General features: G+C 40.2%; 1 protein-coding gene across 4 annotated transcripts in view; it reads right to left on the minus strand.

Annotated features, from left to right (window-relative positions):
* The window catches only part of LOC130911131 (contactin-5-like), a 405,498-nt gene that overhangs the window by 188,930 nt on the left and 190,075 nt on the right, over window positions 1–26,493 (minus strand). For all 4 annotated transcript variants that reach the window (XM_057828867.1, XM_057828868.1, XM_057828870.1 and 1 more), the window contains one exon: window positions 8,439–8,642. In XM_057828867.1, coding sequence (XP_057684850.1) covers window positions 8,439–8,642 — 204 coding nt within the window. The remainder of the gene's footprint in view (window positions 1–8,438; window positions 8,643–26,493) is intronic.

Genomic DNA, 26,493 nt, shown 5'->3' on the forward strand with positions numbered 1-26,493 from the left:
GCCTATGGCTATACCTGTTGTTTATGTTGAATTGTCAAATATAAGACTATTTATTCTAAATTTTTTTTGGTTGAATGTTCATCCTAACATGTTGAATAAATATTACAAAGTTTCAAAACGGTTCGTTACGCATGTTTGGTTGTCAATTGGACATCAATATTAAAAATTTTGACAAAACGATTTTGGAATTTTTGGTCTTTTTGGGCCCAAAATGATGATTTATAATTGGTCAGTGAAGGAAACAACAATTTGGACATGAAGTTTAAGGTGTCACAAAAAAAGGGACCAAACCAGGCCATCGTAAACAATTCTTTCTTTGAAATATAAAGGCAACTTCAAAGGCATGCAAAATCAGACAAAATAGGCCCAGACCTTAAAGGGTTAACTTAAAGCAGTAATGTGAAGTAATTTCATAACATGCCAAATAGGGTCACAATTAAAGTAATTAAACATTGTCCAACAAATTAAGCATGAAAAAAATCATTTAAATGTTGTATATTTGACAAAATAACCACGTTTCCGAAGTTCGAGCCTGAAAGGGGACGAACCTGGAAGTGATACGTCACACCGGGAACAGCGATGGCAGCTCCATACATACGGCCTCCATACAAAGCCCTTCAAACAATGATTCAAACAGCGATATAAGCGATAGATCGAGCACAAGGGAGGAGATCCAAGTTTTTGAAGAGTTGGAGGAAGAAGAGGAGGTTGGAATGCAGGATGCAAACAATGTGTCTAGACTACCTGACATGGAATGGATACAAGACCCATCGAGATTACAAGATTGGTAAGATATAGGCTGTTATTATTTTCATGATTTGAAGTTGCAGGCATTTGCACCTAATTTTATGTTTTTGTCTATCTGATGACATTGTTAAAAAAAATAATAGTCAGACTTCATGTTCATTTTGGCAGATCCGGCAGCTCTCGTGCATATAAAATAATAGTATAAAAACGTTGGGGGGAAAGAAGGAGATGAGTCGTTGATGGCTTTCTCCACTTTATTGCGGCAACAATAAGAAAACAAATTAATAGCGGACTGCCGCCACATTCGACCGCGAAGTTTTGCTTTTCGCTGATCTCCTCCTCGCCTCCTACTACTCCAGCGTCTCTTAAACGGATTGCGCATAGTGTCTTGTTATGAGCTTTTTGTTTACAAATGTATCGAACACACGAAGTGCTGACAACTTTGTTTCTTTTTTTAACATATGGAGCTAACAGCTCCAACAGCTACAACACGGCTCAGGGCTCTCGGGAGGAACTGGCGTCTAATGGCGTGAGGAAATGTAGTTTTTTTACACAAGCGAACAGATTACAAAGCACCACTTCAGCGTTGTCCCGAGACTACATTTCCCATGATTCACTGCGTGACCTGGGCGCTAGCTGATTCGCTGCCAGACATTAAAAGCAACACATGTCACCTGTCAGTGGCTCTTGTACATAAAACACAAACTAGAAGGCTATCAAGCGATCACCGTGAAAGAAACGGCGAACCGTACAAATGCAATGCAATGCTTGAAGCATGAAGGTGGAAATACATAATACAAATACAAATAAATGTGCACAAACTCACCGGCGGTGTGTGTCTCTTACTGCAACGTGACCGTGAATTACCGCGACGCCGACCCGTTTATATGCACATCCGCACCCGTTTCCCGATTGACAGTGGATTAACCCTTTCGGGGAAGATCGTAGATGACGCACAATTTAAACACGCTTAACCTAGCGAACGCAACAACTATGATCGGGGATTGCCACGAGTTAACTTTCGGCTAACGTCGCTAGCTTATACTGTTCATTCCACAACAGTTGGCAGCTCTGCTTTGACAAAGTCATCACACTTACTTTTTGGCAAATCCTTGATCATAAGCAGATCGGTTAAGGAAGCAGACATCTTCAAAGTGTTTGCAGCAGAGAACACTACTCGATGATGGCGTGAAATTCATTTGCTTCGTGCGAACGAAAGATGTCCATTTACCTGCCCTGCTATCATTTGGCCACTTATACAACTTTTCGTTTGAGTGAGAACAAAACATCGCCACACACCGCCGTCACATCTTACCGAGAAGCAATACAACAAACAATACTGTTCTATGGCGCACTTCCCTTGCACTTCTAGGTGTGACGTAATTTCCGAAGATTTCCGAAGATTGCCGAAGAAAAGCATTTTCGTTGTCAAGGGCGTTGCTATGGGTTAAACAAAGAATCTTAAAAAAAATAACGAAAATATGCTTATAACCGTTTAGCCATTGATATTATTCAAAAACATGGTTGGCCAACCTTACTTAACATTACTGCTTTAAGCATTTATAATTTCTTAGTTAGGGGACACATGTGCTAGGCTTTACAATAACGGTCAAAAAAACATTCAGTCATGGTTAATTAAGGTTAAGTAATACTTATGAGGTATGTTCACGTAAAATAATATACTTAAGGTTTGGTTATAATATATATAATACATTACCGTGTTTTTCGGACTTAAGAGTTACAGAAAATGTTTGGCCTCCGTTATTGCCAACAAAGGGTACATAACAAAATATTGAGATGAAGTTTTGGTATTGACTAAATACTTATTTTCCACCATTATTTGCAAGTAATTTCTTTAAAAATCAAACAAAGTGATTTTCTTTTTTTTTTCCACATTCTGTCTCTCATGGTTGAGGTTTACCCATGTTGACAACTACAGGCCTCTCCAATATTTTCAAGTGGGAAAACTTGCACAATTAGTGGTTGACTAAATACTTATTTTCCCCACTGTACATATTTTATCTGATCTTGTCTGGGGAGACAACATTTGTACGAGTTCTAGTTTAGTGTTTTTTTTTTCATGATGATTTGTTGCAAAGATAAAATCTGTCAACACGCTGTACCGAAGTCGAGCTGACGATCAATGGCGTCCAGTGGGCCATAATGGAGCCCAGATGCTAGTTTTGATTAAGAGCCTATGTTACGGCTGACAAGCGAGAGCGGCGCAAACACACGCAGCACGCTGCACACATGACACACACACACGCACCCAAGCATATACTGTGTAATCACTTTGAGCGAGACACAGATTGCGTCGTGTGATTGGTCGCCACCCGTGACCGGCGCACCAACATTTGAGCCTGTCTGCGGTGAGGTGTGCCAATGCAATTTTCGCCATTTTAAAAGTGGGACGAGCAATATGGCAGCAGGCTGCAGGAGGCCAACAAGGGGAATGGGGAGGGGTGCGCGGGGGTGAGATATGCTTCGGCATAATGGACCTTCATCTGGGGAAGCTCGACTGTGTCGTGTTTACGGCGGGAAAAAAAGCGAGACGGCTGCTGCAAAATGACAGATTCACTTGCAAGCCAAACTATTAACTCAGCGCTTCTCAAACTGGGGATTGGCAAACCGTAACTTGGGGGTTGGTGTGGGGTGCAAATTCATCTGAAAGCAATGATGATGTTGGCGGATTTTTTCTAAAAAAGTAACAATACACATGTAGGAAACAGTATGATAGTAAATCAAATATAACACAATTACTCCTCCTTATGCATGCCGATTACCGGTTTCAAGGTACAGTGGGGCAAATAAGTATTTAGTCAACCACTAATTGTGCAAGTTCTCCCACTTGAAAATATTAGAGAGGTCTGTAATTGTCAACATGGGTAAACCTCAACCATGAGAGACAGAATGTGGAAAAAAGAAAATCACATTGTTTGATTTTTAAGACTTGATTTGCAAATCATGGTGGAAAATAAGTATTTGGTCAAAAGCTCATCTCAATACTTTGTTATGTACCCTTTGTTGGCAGTAACGGAGGCCAAACGTTTTCTGTATCTCTTCACAAGCTTTTCACACACTGTTGCTGGTATTTTGGCCCATTCCTCCATGCAGATCTCCTCTAGAACAGTGATTTTTTGGGGCTGTCGTTGGTCAACACGGACTTTCACCTCCCTCCACAGATTTTCTATGGGGTTGAGATCATGAGACTGGCTAGGCCACTCCAGGACCTTGAAATGCTTCTTACGAAGTCACTCCTTTGTTGCCCCGGCTATGTGTTTGGGATCATTGTCATGCTGAAAGACCCAGCCATGTCTGATCATCAATGCCCTTGCTGATGGAAGGAGATTTTCACTCAAAATCTCTCGATACATGGCCCCATTCATTCTTTCCTTTACACAGATCAGTCGTCCTGGTCCCTCTGCAGAAAAACAGCCCCAAAGCATGATGTTTCCACCCACATGCTTCACAGTAGGTATGGTGTTCTTTAGATGCAATTCAGTATTCTTTCTCCTCCAAAGACGAGAACCTGTGTTTCTATCAAAATGTTCTACTTTGGTTTTATCTGACCATAACACATTCTCCCGGTCCTCTTCTGGATCATCCAAATGCTCTCTAGCGAACAGCAGACGGGCCTGAAAGTGTACTGGCTTCAGCAGGGGGACACGTCTGGCAGTGCAGGATTTTAGTCCCTGCCGGTGCATTGTGTTACTGATAGTAGCCTTTGTTACTGTGCTTCCAGCTCACTGTAGGTCATTCACTAGGTCCCCCCGTGTGGTTCTGGGATTTTTGCTCACCGTTCTTGTTATCATTTTGACGCCACGGGGTGAGATCTTGCATGGAGCCCCAGATCAAGGGAGATTATCAGTGGTCTTGTATGTCTTCCATTTTCTAATATTTGCTCCCACAGTTGATTTCTTTACACCAAGCGTTTTACCTGTTGCAGAATCAGTCTTCCCAGCCTGGTGCAGGTCTACAATTTTGTGTCTGGTGTCCTTCGACAGCTGTTTGGTCTTGGCCATAGTGGAATTTGGAGTGTGACGGACTGAGGTTGTGGACAGGTGTCTTTTATACCGATAACGAGTTAAAATGGGTGACATTAATACAGGTAACGAGTGGAACTTCGTTAGAAGAAGTTAGACCTCTTTGACAGCCAGAAATCTTGTTTGTAGGTGACCAAATACTTATTTTCCACTCTAATTTGGAAAAAAATTATTTAAAAATCAAACGTGATTTTCTGATTTTCTATATAACATATATGCATCTAAAATAATCCTAAACGATTTTATTAGCAATTTTAATACTCCTTTTAGCAAGGTTCCTTGGGTATGCGTATGTTCCCATAGCAACCAGTCCTGATATTGTCCTATGTCACAAGTGCTGCGTATTCTGGGAGCGAGAATAGGCGCAAGGTGCACATTTCGAGCAGAGGACGGCCACCTGTTAAAATGTGTGTAAGTACGTCGATATGAGTCAGTGTAAAGTGCTTAGTTTTCGCCACTTTTATGGCCAAGATGGCCGCAAGTGCACAGAGTGCGCACTCGCACCCCCCCCACCAAAGTTTAAAGAATTGAGATGGTGCAAGCTGACGTCATGTTCTTCTCGCAAGACATGAAGGCCCTTACCCTACATCACCAGGGACTGCGTCAAAACTTGAGCGGAGCCGTGATGGACGTTCGGAGATGTTGCGGGTAGAATGTAAAACGTGCACCGCTCGGCCCACGGAGGGGGCGCTATTAAAGAATGGCGAGCACGACTGTGGACGCAGCAGGCTGCCGGATGATTTCCCTCACGAGCAGTTCTACCGAAGCACACCGCGCTCGTCTGAGCTCGCTATCTATTTACAGCACGGCTGGAGCTCGCAACAAAACGTGAGGAACAGGCTGACTTAGAACACATCATGCCGAATGCACGACAATGTCTTTTACAACCCACGTTATCAGGACTACTGAAGCAATTTCATGGTGTTTCAAAAAATAACAAGAGCGATGACAAAGTGAGACCAGACACCCGCCAAAGCTTTTCATTACAGACATCTGAGCAATAAAGTAAGCAATGAAAGTGAACATTTTCCATGCGCATTTGATTCCATTGCTTTGCTTACACTCTTTCAGTGCCATTGACGATGATGGACATTGAATCATGTTTTTTCTCATCCTTTTGATAAATTTGATAAATTCACAGTAGTTTCAATAATAGACTTCCAATCCATTTCAATTCGGAGGGTTGGCAGCGAATGTACAAATCAAAATGGAGTGGATGTCAATTAGTGCCATTGTCAGCCACTGAGTTCATTTTCAATTGATTTTATTGTTTTAGACAGCCCAGAGGGAGGGCTACAGATCTCACTCGCTTTGTTCTTCTTCTTGGTGAAGATACAAACTAAACTATACTATAAACTATACTTATTGCTACTCCTCTTTTATTTGTGGATTGATCAGAATAAAATTTGGCATACAGTGGGGCAAATAAGTATTTAGTCAACCACCAATTGTACAAGTTCTCCTACTTGAAAAGATTAGAGAGGCCTGTAATTGTCAACATTGGTAAACCTCAACCATGACGGACAGAATGTGAAAAAAAACCCCAGAAAATCACATTGTTTGATTTTTTAAGAATTTATTTCCAAATTAGAGTGGAAAATAAGTATGTGGTCACCTTCAAACAAGCAAGATTTCTGGCTGTCAAAGAGGTCTAACTTCTTCTAACGAGGTCTAACGAGGCTCCACACGTTACCTGTATTAATGGCACTTGTTTTAACTTATTATCGTTATAAAAGACACCTGTCCAAAATCTCAGTCAGTCACATTCCAAACTCCACAATGGCCAAGACCAAAGAGCTGTCGAAGGACACCAGAGACAAAATTGTAGACCTGCACCAGGCTGGGAAGACTGAATCTGCAATAGGTAAAACGCTTGGTGTAAAGAAATCAACTGGGGGAACAATTAGTAGAAAATGGAAGACATACAAGACCACTGACAATCTCCCTCGATCTGGGGCTCCATGCAAGATCTCACTACGTGGTGTCAAAATGATAACAAGAACGGTGAGCAAAAATCCCATAACCACACGGGAGGACCTAGTGAATGACCTACAGAGAGGTGGGACCACACTAACAAAGGCTACTATCGGTAACACAATGCACCGCCAGGGACTCAAATCCTGCACTGCCAGACATGTCCCCCTGCTGAAGAAAGTACACGTCCAGGCCCTTCTGCGGTTCACTAGAGAGCATTTGGATGATCCAGAAGAGGACTGGGAGAATGTGTTATGGTCAGATGAAACCAAAATAGAACTTTTTGGTAAAAACACAGGTTCTCATATTTTGAGGAGAAAGAATACTGAATTGCATCCGGAGAACACCATACCCACTGTGAAGCATGTGGGTAGAAACATCATGCTTTGGGGCTGTTTTTCTGTGTTTCTGGTTTCCACGCTCCACAACGGACCTGCGTGTACCCGTTACAATGGCACACTTTTTAATACGGAGGTGGCTTGCATTTTGTGGCTGATTGTCCACCAAAAATGTCAATCAGCTGACGACCGGCGGCTTGTCGAACATGCCCCCCCCCACCCCTGCCGGGGGAGCACTATACTCGCCTTATTACCCTCTTCCTGTGCCCGGTGTTCTGTCAAATTTTCAAGCCCATCAGAAATTTCAACTTTGTGTTAAAAATGGCCGGGAATACAGCGATTACAAAGTAAACACTACCAACTTTCTTTCAATAAAGGACTATTAGGTTTGATCATGGACAGATATGTAGAAAAGTTCTCCTCATACATATCCTGCCATGTTAGCTGCACAACAAATGCACGCCACTCTCTGTTTATGTCTTCACCGTGTAGTAAAGCATTATTTTACGCCATATTCGTGTTGACCATGTGGCAGCTACGCACTCCTCCGACGTTCGGTGGTTTGTCCGGTGGTACTCTCTAGCTCTAGACTTTGAGACGTCACTCAGTTTGGGTTAGCATGTCGGCTAGCTGTCATTCCTCTTGGTTTGTGTACATTCTCAGAAGCCGGGGCAGGGAAATGAAAAAAGCCCGACTAACTATGGTGGCATAAAATATCGTGAGGGAGGTGAGACAGTAAATGTGAAGTCGACAGTTTTGATCATTATGGAGTAATTTTCCTATGTCGTACTGAATAAATGCATTTTTATTATTTCATATTCCATTTAGCACAAGACTGTTATTTGTCATGACCACACCATTTATTTAGCATTTGGGGAAAAATACTTTGATAAAAACAATATCCTGTAAAAATATTGGAGTAGAGAGACTGAAACAATGACATTTTGCGGCTCTCTTCGTCACATTTTTTCTCGTTCTGAATAATTCCCCCTCAATGGTTTGAATTCTAAATCGGATGAAACCCTGACCCTGCCGACGTCATCCTCCTGTTGGGGACACTAGAGCCCTATAATGGTAGGCGTGGCTAAACGGCGGAATAATAGACTTCTCGTCAATTTTGCCAAATTGTTGTATATAGTCGAATCGTCTCAAAATATGATTCTAATTCACATAATAATGCTATTTAAGACTTTTTTTATCCTGTCGTACGCACTTTAAAAAGCAATTAATTCCATTGAGAAGCATGTATGGCACTTGTCCTTGGAGGAGCAATTGAAACATACGGGTAAAAACGCCAAATGGAAGATGAGGTCAAATAAAGAAGAAAAATTATTACCGTCGGTCCTGAGCGTGAGCGGCGTGGGCGGGCTAAGCACGCGGGCGTTGGTGGCCATGTTCTTCAGCAGGCAAATGTAGCTACCCACATCTGACGGCTGAACCTTGGACACGTAGAGGTTGCCCGTCACCTGCGAGATGAAGCGCCGGCTATCTTCGGCCACGAAGGACGGGTACTCGTTGAACACCCAACTGTAGATGATCTCTGCCAGAATATTAGGAAGATTTTACATTTGGTATAATAACCTGGTAAAGCTTGTATGACAATTAATCAAACCACTGGATTGTTGCCACATATACAGTAGTAACAAGGCTGTAATTAAGCGCTAGTAAATAGACCTAAAGGAAAAGAACAGAAGGTGACTGAGCAATTAATACTTACAGCGGCCCTTCATTACCTCATTATGAGGCAAAGGACGTCTTTACTATTACATTTTACAGTCTATATCAGGATTTAAAAGTAAATGTCCCGTTACAGATAAAACCACAGACGCTTGAGATTGAGAAAGAGAAGCAACTCCAAATGACGCTTTAAATATGAACGTAGATATTTCAACACAGAATAAATGATAACAGTTAAAAACAAACAAAATAAAACATTGTAAATCCACGTACACGAAAAGATAAAATATAATCAATTCCTTGCATCTAATTTAAGTAACAATGACATGATATCAAATGCCACCAATATAGGGAATATTGATACAATGAAATAAAAAATAACAATAAGGATTAAGTGTGAATAATATTAATTAGTGCGAGTAATTCGATTAGGATAAAAAGCTTCAAATTAAATTTTGCTGCGTCAAGTATTTTTTTAATGTATATATATTATACAGTGGGGCAAATATAATTATTTAGTCAACCACCAATTCTGCAAGTTCTCCTACTTGAAAGATTAGAGAGGCCTGTAATTGTCAACATGAGTAAACCTCAACCATGAGAGACAGAATGTGGAAAAAAAAAAAAAAAACAGAAAATCACATTGTTTGCTTTTTCAAGAATTTATTTCCAAAGTAGAGTGGAAAATAAGTATTTGGTCACCTACAAACAAGCAAGATGTTCTGGCTGTCAAAGAGGTCTAACTTCTTCTAACGACGTCTAACAAGGCTTCACTCATTACCTGTATTAATGGCACCTGTTTTGACTCATTATCGGTATAAAATACACCTGTCCACAACCTCAGTCAGTCACACTTCAAACTCCACTATGGCCAAGACCAAAGCGCTGTCGAAGGACACCAAAGACAAAATTGTAGACCTGCACCAGGCTGAGAAGACTGAATCTGCAATAGGTAAAACGCTTTGTGTAAAGAAATCAACTGCGGGAGCAATTATTAGAAAATGGAAGACATACAAGACCACTGATAATCTCCCTCGATCTGGGGCTCCATGCAAGATCTAACCCCGTGGCATCAAAATGATAACAAGAACGGTGAGCAAAAATCCCAGAACCACACGGGGGGGCCTAGTGAGAGCTGGGACCAAAGTAACAAAGGCTACTATCAGTAACACAATGCGCAATGTGCAATCCTGCACTGCCTGTCCCCCTGCTGAAGAGTCGGCAGGCCTGTCTGCGGTTCACTAGAGAGCATTTGGATGATCCAGAAGAGGACTGGGAGACTGTGTTATGGTCATATGAAACCAAAATAGAACTTTTTGGTCGAAACACAGGTTCTCGTGTTTGGAGGAGAAAGAATACCGAATTGCATCCGAAGAAGCCCATACCCACTGTGAAGCATGGGGGTGGAAACATCCTGCTTTGGGGCTGTTTTTCTGCAAAGGGACCACGACGACTGATCTGTGTAAAGGAAAGAATGAATGGGGCAATGTATCGAGAGATTTTGAGTGAAAATCTCCTTCCATCAGCAAGGGCATTGAAGATGAGACGTGGTTGGGTCTTTCAGCATGACAATGATCCCAAACATACAGCCAGGGCAACAAAGGAGTGGCTTCATAAGAAGCATTTCAAGGTACTGGAGTGGCCTAGCCAGTCTCCAGATCTCAACCCCATAGAAAATCTGTGGAGGGAGTTGAAAGTCCGTGTTGCCCAACAACAGCCCCAAAACATCACTGCTCTAGAGGAGATCTGCATGGAGGAATGGGCCAAAATATGTGTGAAAAGCTTGTGAAGAGTTTCAGAAAATGTTTGGCCTCCCTTATTGCCAACAAAGGGTACATAAAAAGTATTGAGATGAACTTTTGGTATTGACCAAATACTTATTTTCCACCATGATTTGCAAATAAATTCTTTAAAAATCAAACAATGTGATTTTCTGATCCCCCCCCCCCCCCCCCCCCCCCACACACACACACACATTCTGTCTCTCTTGGTCGAGGTTTACCCATGTTGACAATTGCAGGCCTCTAATATTTTCAAGTGGGAGAACTTGCACAATTAGTGGTTGACTAAATACTTATATGCCCCACTGTATGTATTATATTGATTTATATTTACTTAAAGTGATGTTGTAATGGTTTGTTTTGAAAGTGTTTGCATTTAGTTTTATTGATTTGAGTGCATACATTGCCCTCTAGTGGCAACAGTGAAAAAAAACTCATTTCACATGGCTGAATCCAGCTCTCCCTGTTAAGACCAACATAAGCAACATTTTTGTTTGAGCTAATGTTTTTTTTTTTTTTTTGTTTTTTTGAATGTATTCATAATTTAGTTTTTTAGGTATATTTAGCCATTTTTTGTGCGAATATGTGTTTGAACCATTTGTCGGGAGCATTATTAAAAAACGTTAGCATTTTATAGCATTTAAGCTAGCGGACTTTTGCTATGTAAGTTAGCCAATTGTTCTTTTGATGTATTTATATCCTCATTTTTATTTATTATTTTTTTTTACCGTTTGAGTCTCGGCTGAGGTATTATAAATTTTTATGTAACTTATCAGATTTCTTGATCATTCGTACTAACTAGTTCATCGATTAATTGACTGCTAAAATAATCGATAGCTGCAGCCCTGATATTAATTCATCTCTATCTTCATTTATAATAATTCTATTTGACTCCGTTGGAGCGTCGTATTAACATGCATCATTAAGTTCTTTTCACGTACTTCACTCCAGTGATCCATGAAATATATTTATCTACTCTGCTGGTGCTCACTCTAATGCTGAGGACAATAGAGACATACCACAAAAAGAGAATGTAAGAATTGTTTTGAATCTTGTTGGAAAAGTGAAGACACAATATTCTGAATCCGTTTACATTGCATTCTTTTGCACCAGTTAATTCCATCAGCATTTGACCTCATTGTTTGTTTATGATTTATTATTGCTATTTATGTGTTTATTTTAGTGCTGTCAAATGTATCCCGTTTTTTGCTCAATGAGAGGTAAGAGGCAGAGAAATGCTAGTGGACACAGGCGTTCATTGGACCGCGGCATTAACTGGCATAAGCTTTGGCAACTCTTTCACAACAAACATAACTATTGTGGCGAGCGATGTGGGGAAAAATGAGAGTATATGAGCTTTTTCTTAACACGCTTTAAGGAACACAACGCAGAACATATAACATTTGCAGCCACCACTGACAGTCTTGGTTGCCCAACTTCCCAGCATGCATTTGGGCGGAACAGTTAAGTCGCTACAGTATCATTTAGTGAAAGCACAACAAAAATAATATTCCTATCCCTCAAAAAAATTATGTTCACAAAAATAAAAGTGCTCAATCGTAAGAGAACTGGCATTTCCAATAGAGATAGCTATGCAAAATACACATAAAAGTTACTCAGACTTTGCCTTGGCTAGATCTCTAATTAATTTAAAACTCACCATTGACACCTTGTGGTGTATTTCAGTCACTACCTTACGTAGTTAAAGACACTGTGGAAGAACGACAGGAAGCCCATGTGACGTCCTGCTCGGTGATGTCAACAATGGGGAGCTATTAGTTTATTTTTTGATTGAAAATGTTATAAATTTTATTAAAAGGAAAACATTAATAGGGGTTTTAATATAAAATTAGTATAACTTGTACTCACATTTATCTTTTAAGAACTACAAGTCTTTCTATCCGTGGATCCCTTTAACAGAAAGAATGTTAATAATGTTAATGCTATCTTGTGGATTTATTGTTATAATAAACAAATACAGTCCTTATGTACAGTATGTTGAGTGCAAATATCCGTCATGTGTCTTATCTTTCCATTGCAACAATAATTTATAGAAAAATATAGCATATTTTAGAGATGGTTTCAATTGCGATTACCGTATTTTTCGGACAACAAGTCGCACCTGAATATAAGTCGCACCAGCCATAAAATGCCCAACGAAGAGAAAAAAAACATAAGTCGCACCGGAGTATAAGTCGCATTTTGGGGGGAAATTTACTTGATAAAATCCAACACATAGAACCAAGGGCGTAGGTTTGGTCTTAATATTGGTAGGGACGATATAACAAAATAACCTGCATGTACACTTTTAGCTGGGGACGGGACATTAATAAGACCAAACATATTTGGTGAATGATGGTCAGGGCTACATTTCTCACCAATATGAACCTAATTAATTGATAGGCTAAACGATTAACGTAAAATAAATCTGTATTGACCTATACTAACTTTCACACTTCAAATTTATAACGTCTTAATCTGATATTTTTTGTTAAATCTAGTCAAATAATTTTCTCCATCTTTTTTTGAGTGTTAAAGGCTAGTTAAAAGATTAATGCGTCAGATTCTTCCACTTTAAGTAAATATTACTACTTTTTTTTATTGAGCCCATACATCAAAGAGTTGGTCATTTTTCTACTAAATCAAGAAAAAAGTTCTTTCAAATATTGTTTTGAATAATATTCTTGAATTGAGAACAAGTTTTTTTTGTAAGATTAAACATACAAACTTTTAGCTTAAAATACAGTAAGTCTGTTAAGCTTATTTTCAGCTAGCTGTTTTTCTTATTTCAAGAAATCTCAGTGAGTAAAATCGATTTGAAGCACTGTAACATTAGCAAAATTAGTGGAGTGTTCCCCACCTCCACAACATTGACGTCTTTTTACATTACTTACAGTGGCTGCTGCTGGCGGGGGAAAAAAAAAAAAAATTCTAATATCCTTCGTCTTTGAAGGGGGCGGGGAAGGTGGCAAGTTGTATTTCTGTCGGGCTGTGAATGGGTGTGTGTGTGTGTGGGGGGGGGGGGGGGGGGTTCAAGTCATCAGCCAATCAAACGTGCGTTTGAGGGGAAAAAATGGACTGGCATATTCAACGAGTGAAAAGGGGTCACTGTAAGTCTTAACATAATGAAAGTACTGTAATTCACTCAATAATGGTAGGATCAGTTCTATCCTGACAACATATGGGCAGACAATCTAAATGGCCTATACTGTATAACTGAATTCATTTTATAATGCAAATAAGGTTGCTTAAAAGTTGGTGGGGATAATTTCAGCATCCTGAAAAGGTGGTAGTGTTATGTCCCTACCGTCCCTATGCAAACCTACGCCCTTGCATAGAACAGACATGTCATCTTGAAAGGCAATTTAATATAAAAATACAATAGAGAACAACATGCTGAATAAGTGTACAGTGCATGAACAACGAAATGCGAACATACTGTCCTCACCAGGACGCTACGGCTCGGTCCTGGCTATACAGCGAGCTAAAATCCCAAATGACGATGCTGGACGTCCGTATAATTTGCTGAATCAATTTCATTCACGATACCATACAAGTTTGCATCAACGTAAATAAATGATAATTAGGTGCTATTACAGCAATGACAAAAACGTTTAGCATACGTTCGCTAGCATTAGCACATCGTTCAAACAACCACAAACTGGCTCTAAGTGTCCGATCGCGGATGGAAAACACACAACAACAACAGAAAAGATGATACACACAGGCCTTGCCTCTGTAGAGCTATTTTACAAGGATAAACTATGAACGTAGGTTTGCAGTCGTGTCCCTCTCTCTCTCACTCGCCCACTCGCTCAGACAGAGACGCTGCGTAGCTGTCAGTCTTCTTCTGGCGTGTGAGCGCTCTTCATCGCGTAAACAAGTGTGAGTGCACCCCCACGTGGGCGTGAAAGCGCCACAAACTAAAAGCATGCATTTCAATATAAAAAAGTCAATGCTACAACTGAACACACATTGCCAAAGGCAGAACGCGAACGTGACCATAGCTATTAAGTTATTCAGATAGCTATAGCATAAAGAACATGCTAACAAGTTTACCAAACTATCAGTAGCCACGTTTACATGCTGACTTTTATTCATACCGATTCAAAATATTCCGAATGGAAATTTGACATCAGCTGTTTACATGTCACTTCATCTATTCCGATCCAGCGTTTACATGTGACTGCCTTTATTCCGAAAGGACGTTTGACAACTGCCGTCTGACATGCGCAGATTAATCAAAACAAAGCGTCACGTTGCAAAACATGGAGATCGATCGTCAGATCAGCTGCTGTTTTAACTTTTCGAGTGGAAACAAAACTTCAGAATGATACGCCGTTCATTTAAAAAGTTGTGTGGGTGCGCTGTGCGTGTGCTTGGAAGCCATGTTGCAAGTGACGTTACTTACGTCACCAAGTGACGTCACCACGTCAGTACGGAGCATGCGCAGAAAGAACGCAACCAGACACCATTCCGCTTCCCTGTTTACATGATATAATTTTACTTCTAATCGGTTTGGGAAAAGGAATATTCCACCCCTGTGAATCGGAATGAAATTCCATTCGGTTTGGGCCTGTTCATTCCGAATGAGGTGTTTATATGGAACACATTTATTCGGTTTGAACAAATATTCCGATTGTAATTGGAATATTTGGCTCCATGTAAACGTGGCAACTGTAACTCCAAAACACAAAAAATAATATGTGAAATGACATCATAATGTGTTAATAATTTCACACATAAGTCGCTCCTGAGTATAAGTCGCACCCCCAGCCAAACTATGAAAAAAAACTGCGACTATAGTCCGAAAAATACGGTAATTACGATTAATTCATTTTTAAGCTGTGATTAACTCGATTAAAAATTTTAATCGTTTGACAGCCGTAGTTTATTTGTATTTTAATAAATAATTTGATAGTTCAAAAAATAAAATAACTAAATAAATACGCCCTGTTGGAGCAGTTTTTGTGTTGCGTGACGTAATGTGGCAGTGCCGCCAATATGGGCGATGACGTCACCACTATGCGCGTACAAATCAATGACTTACTCAGCACAGCTGTGGAACGCTGGCGGATATAGGTTTCAACCGCCAACACAATGACTGCATACGCAACGCACCACATGTGACAGCATGCAATGCAAATATAGCAATGCAAACGCACGTGTATGTAAGGGCCCAAATACACCAGATGCATGATCGTTGCGGTTCCGGTCCGGCTCAGTGTTGACTGCGTGCCACGCAGTACGTCAAAAACAGGCAAATCATACCAGCTGCGCACGGCTGCAGTCCGCCAACTCCGTTCCCTCTTGAGCGCCCGCATGATCGCGCGCTATAATGTGTCATTTAAAACAACGACAAACACACAGAGTCTATACTCATCAGAGAAGCAGAGAGAGAAATCACATTTTTTCTTAATTTGCATATTGATATTTTAGTTACGTCTGTCTCTTAATTCCAGATTGACTGCATCATGTTGAGATCAGGGCTCCGTGTGTGGGGGGTAGGGGGGCGGGGCCCTATTTTGCCCTTGGTTGTGTCAGTGGGTTTATATCTTTGTGCACATTTAGAATTTATGGCACATAACATCTGATAGAGCTGTTATAAACAACTGTTAAATAATCTGTAATATTTATAAAATGGATAGCGAATTATATACTACATGAACTAAAAAACTGCGTACTTGGAATTGGTGTCTCAACACTGCAGATTCCTGTGCCCAGTGCAAACTGTTGGGTTTTCTATGAAAAGTCAAGTAAAATGTAGGAAAGAGAGAAACATTTTGAATAAACCACCAGGTCGAAACTTGTGGGTGTCTCTTTATTCTCTTTCGTACTTTTCCCCCTCGACTCTGTATACAAACTGACATTGTGTGTGCACCGGGCACGAGAATTTCTGCAGTGGAGCCACTTTCAGATACGCATTTTTTTTTTTTTTCGCTCCAAGTTGTCAGCACGTCGTGTGTTTGATATCATTGCCAGAAAAACACCTTCACCTTGCAGCTTCCCTTTTCAATGCTGTCCTTATAATAACGATCTGCAGCATCGTATATCACTTTGTGACTTTCCACCTCCATGATGAAACGTTCTTCGTCCATGTTTGCTGGTGTTTAAATCGTGAATAAGCAACTGGGCTGTTACGTCCAGGCCCAGCTCCGCCCATTTTGTTGAATGGGTGTCTGGCAAAAATAGAAAATAGCCTATACCATCCGGCAGGCTGTGGCACGCCGGAGATAGTCCGCAGGCAATCCGGAGCACTGACGCGGCCGGTATACGTTGAACAATAGGATATAATGGGAACGGATCGTCTCCGGCGCAATTTTTTACTGGAGTAGGACCAGAACCGCAACGATCATGCATCTGGTGTATTTGGGCCCTTATAGACAGGGCCGGCGCTAGCTATTTTGGTGCTCTAGGCATAAATGCTTTGTGATGCGCCCCACCCCCACGATAGAAATGAACAATACCTGAACATTTGTCAGTATTGCTTTATTTTACGAAATAACTTAATTGTCAACAGTAATATTTCACAAACATTCACATTCACAAATGTTTCACAAACTGTCAAACCAAACAAAAACAAAATGAAACAAAAAACAAAAATAATAGATAAATAATAATAACTAAGTCTTTATTAAAAAAAAATAAAAAAAATACCATTGGCACCAAATACTCAAATAAATAAAACTAAATCATTATGCAGGCACATATTTAAAACACAGATACATGAAAACTTTAATATTATACCTTTATAGACATGGACGGATAGGGCACTATATAAACATTCTGGACATAATGTGGAAACAATGAAAATGAAAGGGGAAATCTACATAGCTTTAAGATTGTTTTTCTTTCTTTTTTTTTCTAATTAGTTTCACCAGTAGATGTCGCTCTTGGCCTCTGAACCTCTCGAAAATGACAACGGCTTCTTACTAATGGAAAAATTTCGGTATCAACATAGTCGTTGCATAAAACCACTACCGGTATGTCTCGTAACATTCCATTTAATTTTCATTGTGCAATGAATTTGCAAGTCACATCATTTCCACCACAGCGTTTTGGAGTGGGTTTTTTTGGTTGTGCACACTAATAAACCGATCATAACCCGATTTCTGGAGTTACCAGATTATTCAAGTGGTCATGTAAAGAGCATGATATCTGATAAACACCGCTATTTTACATCTCTGAGCATGTGTACAAATGGAAAAACTGGAAAAACGGATGTCGCTAGAGAGGCCTTAGGGACACCAAACTGATTCGCTTTCAGCCTATGGGCCTACTCTGCAGTTAGCGAGCTTGTGTAACGCAATCGCCACACTCGCATTTGAAGAGGTTCAGTGGGACAACTTCAAGCAAGCATGGGTTTTTGGTAGACATGGAGGAAGGCCTATGCTGAGACCAAGAGTTTTACGTCATGTACTTGGAAAGAAATCGAACTATTGATTTAACATGTAAACCAGGTTTTTCCTGATTATCACATCACTGAAGTGCACGTAAATGTGTCAAATCTCATTATTGTCATTACCTGGTTATTCCCAGTTATCAGATTATTGTAGTCATGTAAACGTAGCTGATAATAAGTAAACAATTGTTTAAAAAAAAAAACAACAACAACAACATTCTTACCTGCAAGTGATGCGCGGGCATCATCTTGCTGCTTTTTCCCTCTTCCTTTTTTCCGCCCCTGACTCTTGTTGTCTTTTCGGTGACATTTCCTTTCAAGAATAAACCTGCCAAATTTGCGACTGAAGCATAATGGAGCAAACCACTCGGGATTTGGGGGCGGGGGCACCAAAGGTAAACTGACGAGAGGGCCGCACAGGAGACTCTTTTTTTGTGTAAATAATGAGCCTATGTTACTTATATTTGTATTACTTGCATTTATCAGGCTTTACAAAGTTTTACTTTAAATACGATATATTGTTGTTGTTATTACAATGACTATTTTTTAGGATTTTTTACAAACTTGATTTTTTTTTGGTGCCCCTTCAGGCAGAGTTGGTGCCCTACGCGCAGTGCGTGTTATGCGTATGGGGAGCGCCGTGTCTGCTTATAGATGACTGCAGAGTTGTGTGTATATTGTTTTGTTTGTTTAAAAGTTTGAAGACGCGAAGATTGCATTTTGTTTTGTTATTTGACCACACGACATGACTTTGGGCTGAATGATTAGCTTGACCATACTCATTGACAATTTGACACCTTGGATTACCATCGACCAAGTCGTTTTGTCTGATGGTAAATGGTGTTGGTGTTATACTTATATAGTGCTTTTCCACCTTTCAAGGCGCTCAAAGCGCTTTACACTATCTCGCCATCTACCTACTGGTGACGCAGCACCAGGAGCAACGTGGGGTTCAGTATCTTGCTCAAGGACACTTAGACGCATTCATCAGGGCGGAGAATCGAACCCACAACCTCTGGTTTGGGGGACAACTACTCTACCACTGAGCCACGCCACCCCACAGTGGTCACCCCACGTCTGATCCTGCCGGTTGACATCGACACATGGTGAGTGCGCGTTGAAACATTCATAAACATTCCTAAACCAGCGTATTGAAAATTGTCAGAACACCCCCCAAAAAATTTAAAAAAAAAATGATTACACCAGGATTACTTATCGTTAAAAAAGTCTGCAGACTTATCGGAAGAAAAATAAGCCCTAAACGCAGCCCTCCCAGTTCAAATGGATTGGTCATTTACTAGCGACGAACTCATTTAAATTCACAGCAGAAGGATGAAAAGACCCACATGATCAGACATCTATCATCGCCAAAAAGTTAATAATGTTGTTTACTGACAGAACATGAATGAATTGTCAAAATGTCACCTCACTAAAAGTGATTAAAGCTACAGTAACAAAGAACCTGCATGAAAAACACCACATGAATAAAAGTAAATGGTGACGAACAAAATGGACAGATGACACATCTACACTACAGTAAATTGGATGCACTCCCACCTCATGATAACAGCGTCACACAGCTCTTCTATATTATTAACACATCCGTCACCACACGCGGGGTTGAAAAAAGATGAACTCGGTGACAAATTAATCTACTCAACATGCCCTGACAGTATTTGCATGCATTATCTGTCACTACTAGAGAGCGTGAGCGCCCGCGCGTCGTGGCTTCAAAGTGAAAAATATTGAAAATGAATAAAGTGCCGCGTCAGCGTCGATCACATCTGGACACACTTGAACTCAATTCAGTGCTTGAAGCTTAACTAGGTGGCGTTACGGCTTTAATCTACTAAAAGGACTATTTGATAAAGGGATGGAGTTTGGGGGGAGGGGATTAGAACCTCGAATGCGCACTCTTTATTTTTGCTTGGTTAGTAAATCTTCCTGCTGAAAGTGCAATAAAAGTCTTGTCGTCACCATAATGCAAGGTCATTTGCCACCTTCTCTGATCGATATCGGCGTAAATCCGCCAGGCTGACCCAAGCGCTGATTGGATGCTTTTTACACCACAACGTTAGGTACGCCTAGTGGTTTCCAAAGCAGACCTGGTAGGAAACCGAATATATCACCGTTCGGGCACAACTTTTGATATTAGTAAGAATTGAAGTTAAGATCTAATCGTACTCAACTTGACTAAGACATCAAAATAAACTGTGTATTGATCGATTTAATCTGATATGAAACATGCGCCTCGCATTTTCAATGAAGCGTGAGTGTCAGTAACCTGGTTAGACAGAAAATCACTGCTGCATCATCAGGTGTGCTCAAGAGAAATGGTTCTACTGGGGCATTGACCTGTGAGTACCACAGGCCGATAATGATTGTGAGTTATTTGGAAGTGTGGAGAGACTAAACAAAATGGGTGTACCGTAAATTTCCTAATATAACGCGCACTCTTTTTCCCCAAAAATCAACTTGTAAAATCATGGGTGTGCATTATACACATGTATACAGAAAATACATTTGGCGGAAAACACAGACAAGACTGAAAAAGCAGTTTCTGCTCTTGCACTTGTAACGCACGGCAGGGCAGGATGAGTGCATAAAAGGTAAAAAAGGGAGCAGACATCCACTTATGCACTTTTAGTTGTCAAAAATAAATAAATCCAGCTCAACCACTCGTCACTCGGGAGTGCAATGGACCATGCACACATGATCACACTTGACTCCCCAAAAAGTAGGTAGCAACTGAAGAAGAAAGTGAACATACAACATAAAGAGGCGCCACCGTGTGGTGGATGTCCTAAGGAACAAAGAGGATCACAGAAGTGACCGTTACACACTCCTCTTTCAAAGAAATTGCTGCATTTTAAGCCAAAACAACTGTTGTGTTTGATAGAACATGTCTATATGCTGCCATAGCAGATTCATGGCGCATTAAGCCCCCAAACTATTTTTAATTTGCCCGTTTTACCCTGAAAACCCCCGTTTACAGACGTCGCGCAACCGTTTTTGTTTCAACCCAGCCATGAAAACAAGATAATTATATTTATTATTCAAAAATGTCCGTCATTTTTAGCTTAGAATCATTCATTGATGTCTAATATTTCATTATTTCATTTATTCACTCGCATATTTTAAACTTTTAAACAAATTATATCACAATGACAAAAATGGCGTCTGTAAAGAGGTCACGGATATCTACCTCATAACTATCTCTAAATTGTATTTTTTTTTTTGTTACTGTCGCATTCTCCCCAATATGTTAGATGATAAATAATCAATCCAAACAAAGAAAAATGGGGGAAAAAAACATTTAAAAGGGTAAATATATGAAAAAGAAAATCTTGATTACTTCTTGATGTCTGCGATTTCTGCATTGCGACCCTTGTTGTATTACCATGTTACACCATAAAATCCCCTAAAAATCCGGCTGTGGCCATTCACAGCTGTGTTTTGACACTCAGTGATACATGCTACATGGAGTTTTTGGATCAAAACAAGGTGAGTACGCGATAATATCTCGTTAAAGTCATGGCGTCTTTAATTCTGCTCTCGTGTGCTCTAACCTCCAGATATGGTTTTGCTGATTAGAGATGCCCTCCTGTTCTATATTTTTCTTCCTCCAGAAAATTGAGATTTTAAGCTTTCCAATGACGTATCACATGTGCATATTGGACAATTTCGAAAGTTGGGGTCTCAGAGCGGAACTTCAAGTCACCTGAATGTTTTCTCCCATATATACTGTATATATGTATGCATATGAAGGCAAGATTTTTTTTTTTTTTTTTATTGACACAGCCATGTTGTGTTGAAGAAAACGTATGCAGCGATCCGTTGCCGACCATTACGGTACATGACATCACCATTTTGTTTCGGTAATACTTCACTCTGATTGGTCGAATTATTTCGTCTGTTAAATTCTGCTTTTTTCACTCTGCATAAAGCACAGAATGTAGTTTCTTCAACTCACTTTAGTCAACGTTTATTGCAACTCGGACCATAACCAACGTAACACAACACAGACTTCCTGTGTGTGTCCGTCAACTATATCTGTCCCTCGGGAAACTCAAACCCAAATAACAATAGTTCCTATTGTTACAGTCTACAGCGATGCGCTCTTTCCGATTTCCGACTAGTCTTCACTTTTATTTTACCGTTTTAAATCGATGAAAAAATATTTATTCATGATGAAACAAGCAAGTTATACAGCAGCCTTTAAAGTGCATGTGACACGAAAAAGCATGTTTATTTCATAATACACGCGTCATTTTATGCTCCTGAATGATATGGACCGCTTGGATGTGTGTGGAAGCGATCGCTATATTTATTTAGTTTTTTGAATCCCGCGCCATGAAAATGAGTGACTTCCGGCTTCGGTCTTGCATTGAGGAGGAGAGCGCTGTGACGTTTACGGTAGAAGACGTCCTCTTCACTATACAGCGTACTGTTGTGTATGAGGACGAAGGATACAGCTGATTTTGCGGATTAATATGTTTATTTTTCGAATCACGCCAGCCAAACGGCTGCAGAAAAATCATTCTGAATGAGGGAGAAGCGTATGCACCTTTTTGGAGTTTAAAAAGGTTCCCATTCACCGTGGATATTTACTGTGGGACCATTGGACCTGCGAGGAAGTGAGTAAACATCTTGTTTTGTATTATGTCAAGTCCGAATACAGCGATTACAAAGTAAACACTACAAACTTTCTTTAAATGAAGGACTACTTACGTTTGATCATTGATAGGCATGTAAAAAGCTGTCCTCATGCACATTAGCAGCACATTAGCTGCACAACAACTGCAGCCACCCTCCTCCGGGCAACGAACTATAAATTGCTCTCCGCCGGGCGGTTTGCCGATCCACGAAGACAATCGACAACCCAGTCGTCATGTCAATAAATCCAAGCTAGTTATGTGTGATTTTCAGCTTCGAAGACTTTGAAACATCACTCGGTTCGGGTTAGCATATCGGCTAGCTGTCACGCCTTTTGGTTTGTTTACATCCTCCGAAGCGGGGGAAGGGAAATGACATATGTCCGATTTAGGTGTCATAAAATATCGTTCGGGAGGTGCAACAGTAAAGGTGAAGTCGACAGTTTTGACCATTATGGAGTAATTTTGCCATGTCGTCCTGAATAAATGCATTTTTATTATTTCATATTCCATTTAGCACAAGACTGTTATTTGTCATGATCATGCCATTTATTTAGCAATTGGGGAAAATACTTGGAAATATCCTGTAAAAATATTGAAGTAAAGAGACAGAAACAATGACATTTTGCAGCTCTCTTCGTCGCGTTTTTCTCGTTGTGAATAATTCCCCCTCGACGGACTGACTGGTCCTTCTCAAGCCATTTATATAGCTATTGGGGAAAATACTTGGATAAAAAGAATATCCTGTAAAAATATTGGAGTAGAGAGACTGAAACAATGACATTTTGCGGCTCTCTTCGTCGTGTTTTCCTCGTTCTGAATAATTCCCCCTCAATGGGCTGAATAGTAAAACCGATGAGCCCAGTCTACCGCTGACGTCATCCACCTGTTGGGGACGCTAAGGCCCTATAATGGTAGGCGTGGCTAACCGGCAGATTAAAGGACTAATTTCTCGTCATCTGCGCTTTGCTATATTGTTGTATATAGTCAAATCGTCTGAAAATATGATTCTAATTCACATAATAATGCCATTTAAGACTTTTTTTTCTCCTCTCGTATGCTCTTTAAAAGAAAACTCATATCTGTTTTGTTTTCTCCTGGATTCTGTTAAGTTGGAGAAGTTGTCAAATCATATTATTACCGTACATATTGTCAGTTTACGGTAATGTTTTGAACTACCAATGTGCTATGCTTGTGCTGTGTTTCACCAGTCAGTAAAATGAAATTTCTGTATCTGTACACAAACTCTGTTTTCTTGTATTCTTCTATTTATTGGTGCTAAAATTAGGGTGCGCGTTATACACGGGTACAATAATTTTCTCTAGATTTTACAAGTAAATTTGGGGTGCGCGTTATACACGGGTTAGCCTTATAATCAGGGCCGTCTTATATTTGGGCAAATACGGTAATTCACATTATGGCGGCACAGTGGAACAGTAACATTTTTGGAACTTGGGCTGCCCCCCCCTTAAGTTCCGCCCTTGGTATCGGTACAGTATCAACTTCAGCAGAATTAAGTTCACTAAAATTAACAAGAAGTGACCCAAAATTAACTCACAGCCCACACGTGACATCAATAGACATTGAATCAAACTGGGACGACTGGTTGTGAATGCACCTCTTTCAGTGCCATTGAAGGCGCCAGACGTCCAATCCTTTTGGACTGGGCGGGGCCAATAAACAGGCCAATGAGTCACTTGAAAATGCCCCAAAATTGATAGGAAGTGACCAAAAATCAACAGAAAGCGAACCATGGGTGAGAGAAAAAGTATTGCCATGTTATTTCTCAAGAAAGTGCTAGTTTTTTTCAAGTGTAATTGATGGCTAAGCCACGATATTGCCCGAGAAACAGGAAATGTTACACAGATGTTGCAAAACAGAGCAGGAGTGTTGTTGTGTTGAGTTGTTTATGAAAGCTTGCCTTGTGGATATGTCCTGCCATCTGTTGAACCCTTCGTACAGAACGGATGAATGTGCATCAATTCTTGGAAATAAATGGCAGTTGTCTTTTTTTTTGTTTTGTTTTTGTCTTTTGTTTGATTGGAATCTTGTGAAAAGGATCGGGTTTTTGATTTAAAAGATCTATTTATGTTTTTCTGCTTCATGCTTGAACAACCTCTCACTCTCCCTCCTGCTGCGTTTCTTGGTTTAGCAGGCAGCTGTAGTTTGCTAATTAAAGTTAACGATGATTGACAGGTTTGTAGCTTTGATCTGGCGAGTGAAGGCTCTGTAGCTCTACAATCAAAGGCACAACTGTCGTTTGCTGTTCTTGGCAGCGTGAGCATCAACGCGTGATTGAATTTGACTGGAATCACTCATACCCCTTAAGGACCTGCAGCATGAAGCAATTATCAGAGAATCCCAAAATTTGAAAAATAAGGTCCTAATGAAACTTTTTTTTCAAATTTGTAAAAAGAAATGTCAAAATGAATATGTGTAATAAGCGCTCTAATATCTCAACCCAAGCTAAATCCTGTTTTTTTTTTTCTCATGGAACCTGCAGATGCATGTGTCGACTTGCATCCATTATTTATTTATTTTTTTTTCCAAAAAGAAATGTCAAAATTCTGAATTACTCTCAAAATCATGAAATTTTAGGTGAATCAAATGCAGTGTTGTCAGTAACGCGTTAGTTAGTAACGCGTTACTGTAATCTGATTACTTTTTTCAGTTACGAGTAATCTAACGCGTTCATTTTTCTGCACCAGTAATCTGGTTAAAGTTAGTTTCCTTAGTGTCTCTGCGTTACTATTTTTCATTGCCTCATTACGTATGTAGCATGAAGAATATTGTAGTCATGTACGAAGAGCATTTTGAATAGAAAATGCTAAAATAAAAGGTTCCCAGTATGTGTTTCCATGACAACCTCTTAGTTATTTCCTGTTTTGGTCTCACGTCACGTGTTGTGGGACTGAGGCGGGTGGGCATTTGCGCAGAGTGTTGAGACGTTGCGAGGGAATGTTGATCTGTGGATATCCATGAATGAAGATGAGTATTTTTCCTTCATTCTGGAGAGTATCAGCAAAAGTTTGGACCCCCTACATGCGCGGACGTTTCGTAACTTTGCCGTAGCAACGACGGGCAGTCATCGCTCCAAGTTGGCAAGCTTTGTTTACTTCATATGCGTGTTCAACATTTATGCCGTGAGGTGATGTGTTCGTTTAGCATCTGTGGGATGTGTTGTAAGTCCGATTGAGTGTAAAGTGCTTATTTGTCGCCACGTTTTGTGGCCAAATTGACCGCGTGTGTGTTGAGAGGAGTACTTCCGGGTTGTTAATGTGCACGGTTGCACGCGCATCCGCGCCCACCACCACCTTTGTGTTTATTGCACTGTACAATCCACTTGTGTGTTGTTGATTATTGTGCCGTCAGTTTGCATTGTTTTACATTGGCGCTGATATGCTGTTAACCATAACCCGAAATTCAGAAGTTTTGACATGAGGCTTGATCTTAGAGTTAGCGGGGTTTAGTTGGTCTGTGGAGTTGATTTCAACAAATTCCAAGCAGTTTGTCAGATATTTGTTAGTTTCAGGGCTCTGGAGTGGCTAAGCTAGCGCGAAATTCTGATATTCCCCTTTAAATTCAATCATCGGAAAGTCAATTACATGTGATGACATTTTTCTGTTGTCATTCTTATGTTGAGGCGGCTAGGAAGAAAAATGGGTAAAAAGTAACTGATTACTTTTAAAGTAACTTAGTTACTTTGATAATGAAGTAATCAGTAAAGTAACTAGATTACTTTTTTGAGGCGTAATCAGTAATTGGTAATTAAATTACTTTTTCAAGTAATCTGTGACAACACTGATCAAATGTGATACATTTGGCAATAAAGGGATATGAATTATATGAATGCTATGGAGACTGAAAGCATGGCGT

The sequence above is a fragment of the Corythoichthys intestinalis genome, unplaced genomic scaffold, assembly GCF_030265065.1.
Source record: "Corythoichthys intestinalis isolate RoL2023-P3 unplaced genomic scaffold, ASM3026506v1 HiC_scaffold_23, whole genome shotgun sequence".
Taxonomy (NCBI): domain Eukaryota; kingdom Metazoa; phylum Chordata; class Actinopteri; order Syngnathiformes; family Syngnathidae; genus Corythoichthys; species Corythoichthys intestinalis.